The sequence below is a fragment of the Sinocyclocheilus rhinocerous genome, unplaced genomic scaffold, assembly GCF_001515625.1.
Source record: "Sinocyclocheilus rhinocerous isolate Xijiao unplaced genomic scaffold, SAMN03320098_v1.1 scaffold1660, whole genome shotgun sequence".
Classification (NCBI taxonomy): Eukaryota; Metazoa; Chordata; class Actinopteri; order Cypriniformes; family Cyprinidae; genus Sinocyclocheilus; species Sinocyclocheilus rhinocerous.
In genome coordinates this window covers 107,721-120,505 of record NW_015664758.1, presented here as the reverse complement: position 1 = coordinate 120,505, position 12,785 = coordinate 107,721, and the positions used below count along the sequence as shown (strand labels likewise).

General features: G+C 34.8%; 1 protein-coding gene across 1 annotated transcript in view; it reads right to left on the bottom strand.

The window, feature by feature from the left end:
• Window positions 1-810: 810 nt before the first annotated feature.
• Window positions 811-12,785, bottom strand: part of LOC107730422 (leucine-rich repeat transmembrane neuronal protein 4-like) — a 39,739-nt gene continuing 27,764 nt past the window's right edge. Inside the window, exon 3 of the mRNA XM_016541266.1 lies at window positions 811-1,732. Coding sequence (XP_016396752.1) covers window positions 1,667-1,732 — 66 coding nt within the window. The 3' untranslated portion in view covers window positions 811-1,666. The remainder of the gene's footprint in view (window positions 1,733-12,785) is intronic.

Genomic DNA, 12,785 nt, shown 5'->3' with positions numbered 1-12,785 from the left:
TTTACAATGACAGATTTTCATCGCTGAAGGTTGCAGTACCGCCGGTCGCTGGTAGACGATGCTGCTGGGAGTGAGGAATTGGCTGTAGATTTTGAAAACTAATCACAAATGAGAAAAATGCCTACATCGTCACCCATGCTGGCAAAAACTGCTGAAAGTGAATGACTTACGGTGATTTTGTCGCTGCAAATCATGGTCAGTATGAACAGCCCCTTTAGTCCAACAAAGTTTTGAGACTCAGACTCAGCCAAATAAGCTCTAAAACAGAAACACATTTACTTTCTGATTAAACACGAAAATTCAGCTTTGCAATCACAGGAACAAATTACATTTTAAAACATATTCAAATAGAAAACTGTTCTATTAAATTGTAATAATATTTCAGAATATTTACTTTTTCATTAAATAAATGCAGCATTGGTAAACATAAACAACTACTTACCTTAATTATGTGGATATAAAAATAACTTCAGAAATAATCTTAATCATTCCAAACTTTTTTCAAATGAAAGCTTAATTTTACCGAATTACAGTTGTTTATTTTAATTTTCATGTACAAATGAGCTACATCAAATGTTCAACAAGTGAAAAATAAACTCAGTTTTTGCTTTTGCAGTAAAATCCATATTGTTAAATAAAGTAATAATAAATGCATAAAAAATGAACAAGTTGATCAATACTAATTTCCATTTGACAAATGTATATTTCCCACCATTGATTTTGACAACGTTCTCATTATAAAACAGAACTTGGTGGCGTTCAATTCATACAGTTTGGTTACAAAATGTAATTATTAAATTAAAATGCGGGAGCATATAAATAAATTACACTTTCAAGTTGCAATATTTGAAGATTGAGGGGCTGGTCGAACCTGAACAAATCTCAAAACTTTGCCTTTAAACTAGGACTTAAAACACATTCTCTATATTCAGATCTTTACATTTCCTTACACACTCTCCTATAAAATGAGACTACATATGTACACTCAAACATTTCAAACAGTGTTGGCATAGTCAATGAGATCACAGGTCGTGTTTAAATTACTCAGTCTAACAGTATGAAGTTTACTACTGTTATGAAGGGCAGGTAAACTTGAGAATTTCTTCAAATAAAACTGTACAGAGATGTTTGCAGAAACGCAAAGCATAACAAATCCAGTGTTAGGCAGCAAAGATAAAGGTTTTAACTCAGTCATTTTATTTAGTTATTCCGATACACAAATTTTCCAAGGATGTACATTAAATAACAGAGGAAAGGGCAAGTCCTGTTTTAAATTCGAGGGTATATTAACAAAGTTTGTAGTTTATGTATAGGTCCACACAAACGTCAAATGACGCTGGGCGATTCGTCAAAGGCTGGATAACTTTCATTTGTATGTTCCACCGAAGGCTTCCCAAATAAACCTGACACATGTATCCAGGCGCATTAAAGAACAAAGTGAGGCATCCAAATGTGTTTTAGTAAAATATGCATCTGAAGCATCTGTTCCCACTGTCTCTCAGATGTCCGTTTGCAGTGTCTGACTGAAGAATATCCAGCACAATCCATTAAAGAAGCACTGAAAGCATGAGTGGTATCATGAGAACAAAGCTTGATGCGGCTGATGAAATGCAGGTAGGCACAAATCCCCTGCCGGTGGATTATTTTGAGGAACAAAACAGTCCCTTCAGTATATGGTGGGTATGTCTCCAATCCAAGCTCCAGGTAACGGTCTGGGACATGTGTATTCATTCTGCGGGGAACAAACAAGACGTAAGATGATTACTACTGTACAAAAACATGAGGTTCAGCTTAGTACTGATACAGGGGTCAATGACACTAGGCTCTTTTTTTGGTAGGAATATTTAATAATTTCTGGGTAAAAAAAAATCATTTTAATATTTTCTGCAAGCAGAAAGTCAATAATGTCAGGGTTTTCTGAGAATAAAGAACAAAAACAGAATACAATGTTTGAAAAAGCCCATACAGAATGTAATATTTGTCATATGCTGCCCTATATCAATAATGATATTGCCATATACGTTACCTATAAGGCGATATATCATTTTCACATATACACATAAAAGTTTCTAACAGTTTATAAAATCTCCATAGTAAACTAAACTAGATTTTTCCCCCCATTTTCTGTATCTTATTTGTCATTGACCCACAGAGCAAAACGTTAATTAAAGATAAATCTGATTATATAAAAGTGTCAGGATAATAATACAGACACACCAATTCAGCCGCATGCAATTTTAGCGTAAAATGAAACGTTCATGCATGGCCAAAAAAAAAAAAAGGTTTTTGAAGCAGCACTGGATGATTTGTCAGCTATCAGTTAAGGAAGTCAGAAATCGAAATATGGCAGCACATTGTGTGCCATCTTTGTTAAGATGTTAATTAGAGTTGAGACGACTGAATTTACTCAGCTCAAGTGACCTTGCTGTCATGAGCACTTTGTCTTAAATGGATTAAACAAACTGCTGCGAATACTAATTAGCAATATGTATTGAGCACAATCATCATTATCTCAATTATCCCCAAGTTCAACTAAGGTTCTTTCAGAAACCATGGGAATAACAGCTATACTGTCCAATGAGTTAACTTGAAGACATCTTTTCATACAAAGATTTAAGTAATTACTTGCTAAAATGAGGACAAAAAGGGATGCTGCGTTTTCTGAGAATAAGAATCTTTATGGATGATACCTTTCTCGCTATATATATATAAACACATAGTGAATGGCATGTTTGTCATCTTTCTAAGGGAAAGTTGATGCAGCTTATTCCAGTGGACACTTTTATTGTATGGCAAAGTGCAGCTTGAACATTCTGCTAAATATCTCATTTTGTGAGCCACGGGAAAACAGTCATACACACAAAACAATGATCCCTTAAATGTTTTCTGAACAGAGAAATGGGACATAAATTTCATAGTTTCTGCAAACAATGCGCAAGTAGCAGATTTTTCAGGAGGAAGCTCTCGGAAAGAGAAATTTGCAAAAGTAAGGGAATCTGTTTTTTAGTTATAAAGACATGTTTTGTGTTTAACACCTCAGAAAACTAAAAATGGCAGCTTTTTACCACCATTGCGAGACTACGTTTGAGCTGCCTGAGGATGAGCTTTGATTTTCTTGTAGTCAAACTGGCTGACACAAGCTGTACCCCAGACTTACAATTGAAATTAACTTCTAGTGAGGCTGCAAGTGTTTTCAGCGAGTTCTTTCACTGAGATACAACAGCCTATGCAGGCCTCTATATACAGCCATTGAAAATGTCTTGGGTGTGTATGTGGAAAATTATTGAGCCGCGCAGGTAAAATTCATGGATTGATATGTCATCAAAACTCCATAATTCATCTGACCTTAAATGCAAATGATGTTTCAACTGTGCATTCTGCTCCATTAAAAACGGCATTCAGTATGTACGCCCCAATGCAAAATTAAAGTATACTGCGTGCATATTAATTGGGTCATGCAGATGTTGCTGGGTAACCTTCCAAGAGTGTCCAGTAACTCATTAAATATTCATGAGGATACATATTTATTAGTTAGTGAGTGGATTTGCAAACACCTGGAAATGTCAAATCTACCACAGACAGATTGCAAAATGCATTATTGTGGACTGTAGGCCAATGATAAGAACAACAAATGCTCTTATGCAAAAAAAATTGACCAAAGGGCCCTGTAATGTATGGAATGAAGAATCCTTACAAAATAGCAAGCACTTCAAGACACTCAAGACAAAAGCTGGGAGCAGATGCACACTCTAGAATGCTAAAAACAGACTTAGCATAATAGATGACGTTTATTTACTTGCACTGTGCTGCTGAAATTCAAAATTCCAATTGGCAACCTTTGAGCTTGATCTTTAACTTCAGAAGGATTGTAATGCAACATAGATGACATATTTGTTATTGGCTGTGTTCGGATAAGATTATATAAGCAATAACTGACTACAGACTGTTGAATTACTACAAAAAATAATACTTGCTTGGTCAGTGTCATTGTGGGTTTTGGTTCTTTTGCTGCTGCAGGCTGAAATGACCTTTAAAACAACTTTGAAGTGGTACGGCACACTAACGTGGTTGAATAACTTCGCACTACTTCATAGCTGCAAATTCCTGAAAAATAATTGCAGACCTTAGAATTAGGGATGCACCGAATATTCGGCAACCGACATTATATAAAAAGCCGAATAAAAGAAAAGGCCAAATAATATGTACCGAACAATGACTAACGCGTTCAAATAGAGGCACGCACTAATGCAGCAAACATGTCGACAGTGTGAAAGTATTTAAAACTATCAGAGAAAGACGCAGAAATCATTACAAGCGCGAAGCACCGACAGCGAGAGACTGTTTAGTGCTGCATCACATGTCTCCGATGAGAAGAAGAGGTGGCTAATGCTGGTGGTTAGGTTACTGTATGATGATTGAAATCACGAAATTACCTCAAACGATTAGTAAATAAACTGCAGAATGTTATATTTTCTAATGCACGCACGAATTGCATGTATTCTGACAGCGCTGCACCAACTCGCGGCGCCAGGGTTCAAAGTCCAAAGCGCGAGGAAAATCTGGGTTATTTTACTAACTTATTAATTTTAAGTGAAATTGTGCTTTGTTGGTATAATGTCTGCTAGAATGTTAAAAAATGTTCAGTGCTAAGTAAATATTTTTAAATTGTGAAATCGTGCAGCCCTAATAAGCATTTTAAACTGTAATGTGCTACCTTTTGCATGTTTAATTCAGCAAGCACTGTCCATTTATTATCTTGAAAAAAAAAAATTGCAACTTATTCCCATTTTGTGTTAAAACTTTTTAATGTTAGTCCAATTTAAAAAAATTGCACCTATCACTGGAAATGAAGAAAAGGTGAAGCACGATGCATTGTGGGATAAAGTATGGCAACTCATTTTTTAAATCGGCATAATCCATAATGATAATAATCAACAAGTTTTATTAGCAATTATTAAGGTCTTTGCACTACGCATATTTCTATGACAAAAACACAATTTTTACAGTTGCAAATGAATGAAGTGACTGAATGTTGCTGTTGTCATTAAACTGCAAATCCATCTTAACTTACACTTCCTATCCATTATATTTCTTTTTATATTACTTTTTATTATTTTGGTACACAACACAGCATAAATGACACAGACTTCAATATGGAATATTTAATTGTTCAGTTTATCAAAGACACAATCAACAGATGAATCAGATATTAAAATAGTTGTTGCTTACAGCTCTAATGCATAGTATACATGCTTCACACTGCAGAAATAATAATAGCAGTATGGGAGCATGCGATTGGAAACACATGTACTGTCATGACAGCAGTGACACAATGACAGGGTAAACAGCACAGTCCTGTCATTACTGACAACAGACCAGCCACCAATCAAAAAAAATGACGCGGCAAAGATGCGATAAATCAGACAAGGTGAAAGATATTTAACACGGAGATGAGCATGGCTGGAAATTCCAACAAAGAGACACACAGAAACCCCCGGTGGTAACGCTGACTTTACTAATTAGTGTGCTAATATGTTTTGCCTGGCTGAACCCTCGGCACCTCCAATTATCACAACACACGCGGTTTAAAGCCAAGTTAAATAATGGATGATCACTTAGACTTCCACTTTGTAGGCCAAGGTGATTACCAAGACTGCGTTTAGTCTTTATTTAGGAAAGTAAAATTAACCTCACTTCCTCGTGGGCAGAGCGGTAATTAGATCATATTAGTGAGGTTTAATTAGGAGCAGAAATATGTAGTAATTAGCTTGTATTGTGTCGGGAGTATGAAGCGCTAAGTGAGACATATGTCAGACTAAACCTGTCAGTAAAACCACGCTGTTTCTCTACTAGTTTCCAGCCCAAGACTCCAATTATCCCATTGTGTCTGCCAAACCACGGGAGGTCAGCTGCTGTGCACAGGGTCTCCTGCTTTCCCTTTTGCATATCGCAAACATGAAAGAGTGAGCAAATGAGAGAAGTTTCAGACCTAGGAGAAAAGGTTGCCTTTGAAAAGTGCTCCAACCTTACAGTGAGTTTTTCTCTTGTTGGGCTGACGCCTTTGAACTGAGGCTCTTTCGAGATGCCTGGATGTGTGATCATTTGTTGACTTTTCAAATAGATGTGTAGGTTTTTATGTATATGACTTGTCAGAATAACTTAAAAATCTTGAGTTGAATCTTGAATAAGTATCATTTGAATCAAAGAGTCAAGTTGAATAAAACATCTCGAATGTAACTGGCTCAAGAAGTCAAATCACATTAACAATGTAGTTAATAAACATAACTAAGACACTGTTTTACTAAATGTATAAATTTATATGGTCCAATAAAAGGATAAAATACATAGTACTACACAGCAATAATTATCTACATATATTAGAAATAAAACATTTCAATATAAGACAATTGCTCAAACATAACGGGCCATTGCTATTTTAGTATTATTTAATACTATTATAGTATTTATTGCTATTTTGAATTAGCTTTTTTATTATTTTAGTTTTACATTTAATAATTTTATTTGCTTTTTGTCATTCTATACATTAGTGTAACAGTTCATGCCATTTAAAAACTCAGCACAGGTTGATGCTCCTTTTTATTTGTTTGCTTTTTTTTTTATTGAATAGTATTGAATAAAATATATATATATATATATATTATTATTTTTTTTTATTTTTTTTTACATTTAATAATTTTATGCGCTTTAGTCATGTTTGTTATTTATTTATTTATTTATTTTTATTTTATTTCATTTTATTAATTTATTTTATTTCAGTTACTGGAAATTACTTCAGTTTAGTTACAATATTTTTTAGTTTAGTTTAGTTAACAATACCGAAAACAAATTGGGACTTGCTTGAACATTTCTGAATTATCAAATAAATTATTAGAGAGCTGGATTACTGAAATTTTAAATTGATTCATTGAAATGATTGACTGAAATGGACCAAAATCACCAACTCTAAACAGCATTTTGGCTACTGAAGTTTAAATAAGGGGGAAAAAAAAGTCAAAATGTAATAATATAGTGAAACTTTCCTTAGGAATTTGAGAGCTGAATTACAGAATCAAAGTTTTGAATCAATTCATTTGAAATGATTCATAGAAATGAATCAAACTTACCAACTCTGACTCTAATTGGAATTATTATAATTTTTTTGCCAATTAAGTTTAAGGATCATACAGCTAATCTAATTAAACTCTCTTTAGTATTTAAGAGCTTAATTATTGAATCAAAGTTTTAAAATGATTCATTCAAAATGATTCTCAGAAATGAATCAAACTTACCAACTCTAACAGCATTTTGGACACTGAAGTTTAAATCAGGAAGGATCATGCAACTAATCTAATCAATCTCTCCTTAAGAAACTTAATGGCCAAATCAAAACTGAATTAACATCATCACAAGAGTGTTGCTTAATGTACGACCAACAAAATGACTGTGAATATATCCTGAATTTTCAGTTGAACACTCACAGCCCTAGTGTCTTATAAGAGGAAGAAGAAGTTCAGTCTTCGTTCTGCTCTGGTGCCCTTGGACTCATTCACTATCTATGACAAATGACATTAAACAGGGCATTTCCACCCTCCGATCTCTCTGATCCAAGGACAGCGGCGGTCGGTTTGAACCCCGGGGCTGTGTTTATTTATTTTTGCATTATTGAGCTCATTACAGCTGAGCCACATCTGAGCGCCCGGACACATTATTCACCACAAGACGGATATCGCTAATCTTTCTTTCTTAATCTTGAGAAATGCAATATTGAAATCCAGTAGAGAGGGTTATTATGATAACAACTGGACACATTTTCTTCCACTAACAATAGTGATGCTACTAGGGCGCAGTATGTGTCATGGTTTCCATCAAATGCTATTTTCTTGGTCAGTTGCACTATGGAAAGATCTTATTTTACAGTGGTAGGGGATTTTCAAAAGTGTAATTACCCTGCTTTCAAGATAACATAGACTAGTGTGCTTTTCTACACATTTTGCCATAACGTCATATATTTTAGTGTGTTAAAATATTGGGGACAGTATTTGTGTCTCTGAGCAATCCAACATTTTTAAATACATGAAAAAAGCCATTCTTCGGCTCCTTTCTTGAACTTATTTTAAAGCACTTATATGAAAATATTTTCTGACTAAATAATCTTGACTATTGACTGGAGACCTAATCAAAAGCAATACTTGCTGCATGTACTGTATCAAAGAGAATAAGAGGCAGAAAATCAGACTTCGAGAATATTATGTGGCTTTTCCAAAGTAGACCCTTCAGATAAACATTAAAGTACAATACAGTTGAACGACTCTCACAAATACACATATACAGTATATAGTACTGTATATAGTAACCCCAAAAGACCAATGTCATACAGCCACGGAAAGAGTGTGGATCATTTCCCATTAGTCATTTCAACTGTGTTTGAATCATATTCAGTGTGAGAAGAGCCGAAAAAAAAAACCTATTTCATAGAAGTACTTCTGTCCCTTGTGGCACAGTATGAAAAAGAGGTAGAGAGAGAGAGAATGTGGATTGTTTCATTTCGCTGGACTGCAGCTTCCATATGTGAAACATGCAAACGTGCGCCCACAGGCAATAAAAAAAGCATCTCTTCAACCATCTTTTCACTGCTCATCAGCCTTCAATAATTCAAAGATTTGTGAAAAAAGTTGATAGAAGGTAGCTCTATGAAATATGACTAATAATCCATTTTTTTTTCAACTAAAGAACTAACTATACATTTCATTAAAAAAACTATTTATTCTTTCTGTTAAGCTGTATGAAATGAGTAAATAAAAGATGAAGCTATAAAGCTATAAATTCATCTTCCCAGACTCAACTTCAAAAAATAAAACATAACACAATAAAAATAATAAAATAAAATAATAAATTAAAATACAAATAAAAAGACTTGTGGAAGAAGTTGATGAAAGGTACTGTATCTCTAAGAAATGTGACTAATAATCAATATTTTTACAATTAAAGAATTAACTATAAATTCTATAAAAAACAGTCTCTTATTAAAAAAATATTAAAATAAAATAAAATAAAAATTGCAAGTTGTATATTGACTGAATCGAGGAATATGGACTATGGAATATGTACAGTTCAAAGGTTCTTGTTTGAGTTGTCATACAATGGGACATGTGTTTGTTTGTAAAAACTGAATCTTTGCCATGAGAATGATGTACAGATCAGCTGATTTGTACTCTGTACTCAAGACAAAAGCTGAGGAATAACAGTCTTTGACCTTTGAAGCCCTACTGAGACTTTTACATGGTAGAGCAACCACTCCACACAATTTCAATTGCACTAAAGTAAACCCAAGTCCACAGAGATTAGAGATCTTTTTTTTTTCTCTGTATTCCATCCTCGCACATTCACTGAAGCTCTTTGCTAAAGATTAAAGCCCTGTTCACACCAAGAAAGATAACTATAAAGATGACAATGTTAGCGTCCACACCAGCGAACGATATCGTCTGTTTATTCTAAGCGCACGCTCATCTGCCGCTTTAAATTCTTGAGCTCGTTACAGCAGGATGGATTCGGATTGGCTGTCAATGTTTTTGTCATTCATCAGCTGGAAAAAAATCGTTCTGGAAGTGATTCCAAGGATACCGTTTCTCTGTTCCTTTATCGTTATAGCTGTGGTGTGAACTCTGCTATTCTTTAATCTTGAGAACGATTTTTAGAACTATATCTTTATCGTTATCTTTATAGTTTTCGTTCTTGGTGTGAATGGGCCTTTAGTCTGTTAACTCATGGTTGGAAGCTGTATAACTTGAAAACCAGAAACCAAGATATCAAAAATCCAACTGTGTAGCCATCAGATTTCACTGAGCTGTTCAAATGAAAGTTTGCTAGGAAATGCACAAACAGAAGATAAAAATAATTCAATGATTAAATATGCTTCCTGTATTTAATAAGAAATATGTATGGGCCAGAGGCTCCACTATATCAACAAAGCTGCAATGGACCGTTAGATTGGCATGATGATGGGGCTAAAGTGTGCATCCTCCATCTGTGTACTCATCAAATGAAAACTTGAATGGTGTTTTGAAAGAGTTTAAATATTTCAACATGCCCAGAGTGAAAGCAGCATGTCAACTGAATTTACTCATTTGGTTGTTTATTCTGCCACTGCAGTAGATCACGAGTATCTCTTTCTCTCGCTCTTTTAAAATTGCTGCTGTCTCACATTTATTTTAAAGCTCTACCAAGAAGAAGAAGAAAATCAGGCTTCCCTGTTGTCTTCGCCTGAGGACTGTATATGGTTCCAGCTGGGGCTTTTAATAAAACACAAGACCTTTTGTACAATAAAATGTCCATTTGGGGCAAACCTAGAGTCATTTACAATGTACAAACAAGATGATTTAAGACTTTCACGCTTGGTTCACTAGAAGTGGAAAAGTATTTATGTTTGGCCTAATTTGTTAAATTCATATAATAATTTCCTACACCTGACTTACCACGTGTCCTAGTTTTGTATTTATTTTTGAAGAGACGTCTGTTTAAGGGTAGAAGGAGACAGAAGTTTGAAAGACATGTTCTACTTCTCTAGTTACCTTTGAACTTTTAACTATTTTTACTCTTTCTTCACTTGCTTTTACTGTCTCAAGCGTCTTAAAAGTCCAGTCTACTATTAATCTCCACAGATGATCAATTAACACATTAATGGGTAATTTGGGGAGGTGTGAAAGGAAACTGGTCTTAAAAGAAAAGCTTTTAAAAATATAACAAATGTGAATCATACATTTCGTAACATTCATAATGATGCCCCAGTTTGACCTCTAGAGGCATTAAGTATTTAATGGACATTTTAGTCTGATGAGGCAATGAGAATCAATGGGCATGTGCTGTATCTGGTTCAAATGATATAAAAATAAATAAATTAAAAAAAAACTGGCTTGCAGTAGAGAGATGAATGATCAGAGCTGGAAAGTAACGAATTACATTTACTCGCGTTACTGTAATTGAGTAGCTTTTTGTGTACTTCTACTTTTTTAAGTAATTTTTAAAATATGTAATTTTACTTTTACTTAAGTATATATTGTTTGAAGTATTGTACTTCGCTACATTTTAAAACACATTAATTACTGAGTGAAACAAAAATCGCTCCCTGGAAACTACTGCAGTAAATAATGGGAAGGAGAACAAACTGGCGATAAAATCACAAGAAAGATGCAAACGAACAAGACAGGCGTTATGGTGCAGACCCAGCTGAAAACGAAACCCTGTCATACTCTGATGAAGTTGAACTTGAAGGAAATGAAGTGATCCCCTGGCCATATTTAAGCTCTATTATGCAGTGTAAACTGTGTTTGCCTAGGGAGACCAAACTAGCAGCTTATAAAATCTCAACATCAACCCTTCGCAAGCATGTATAAGTAAGGTAAATACTTGCATCGTTGCATTGGTGGTTAAAATAAAGCTTTGACAGGTTGCGCAATATATATAGTCTGCGATAATATCGTAATTGTTGTTTTAACGATGTGCGATTTGACATTATCAGTATTTTGCCAACAACAAAACAAAACACTCCTACAGAGTGCCGTGAAGTCTAGTAGATTAGACTAGAGCGCGCGCATTTACCAGAGTATTATCAACTAGTATTATAGACAACTGTATCTATGCAATTTTCGTCTTAAATATTGATGGAAAAGGTTGGGCATGTAATTGTTAAATCAGAAAATAAACTGGTTGTATGAAACAAGGCATTGTATACTATGGGTATTGTTGGCTTTGTTATAAATTGTGTATATTCCTCTATTGTACGTCACTTTGGTTAAAAGTGTTTGGTAAATGCATAAATGTAATGCAAATGCAGCACTGAAAAATTTTGCCAAGTCCCTCACTATAAAAAAAGGTTCACTCACTCACTAAATAAATAAATAAATAAATGAGTTGTAATAATAATTTTCATAGTTGTAAAAAATATTACTGGAGTACATTTTTATAATAAAATACTATTTCGAAACAAGGCTCACTGGAAATATGTGCCTCTAAATACATTTCTGCAACACCATAATTACGTACCTTACTGCACGTTTCGCGGCAGTTTCAAAGTGAAACATCCAGTGAGTGGCGCTAAAACGTGGATTCAATACATGACCCTGGCATGTTTTTGTTACGTTGATATAGGCACGTATTGCTGTGTTTTTATTAACGTTGCTTCAGTTACGTATTGCGATGGTTCATAATTCAAATATCCGAGGAGTGTTGCTAAAAGTTAAAGGGTTAGTTCCCCCAAAAATGAAAATTAGCCTGTGTTTTACTCACCCTCGAGGCATCCTAGGTGTATATGACTTTCTTCTTTCAGACAAATCCAATCGGAGTTATATTAAAAATTGTCCTGGCTATTCCAAGCTTTATCATTGCAGTCAGTGGGTGTTTCTGTTGAACAGTGACGAATGCGGAGAGAGAACAAAACAAAATGCCGGTCACGAAGGATTTCGATATAAGCCAAGAGGAGACTAGTTTTCCTTTGCTAAAGTAAGGAAACTTTGCTTCCTTTGCTCCTGTAAACAAACTCATGAGACTAGCATATCTCAGAGGAGAGCATGACGCATACGTCCTACGTCATCTGCCCGGAACGGCTTCCACGTATGACAGATACCGGAAGTGAGAGAAAAGTGTTTATTACGTTTGAAATATGGATATTTTTCTTATGAAAACGCATGGATTCGCTACAGGAGACCTTTATTCACCCCCCGGAGTCGTGTGCGGGACGTTTTATTATGGATGCACGCACTTTATTTGACGTCTTGTGGACTGTTCAACAG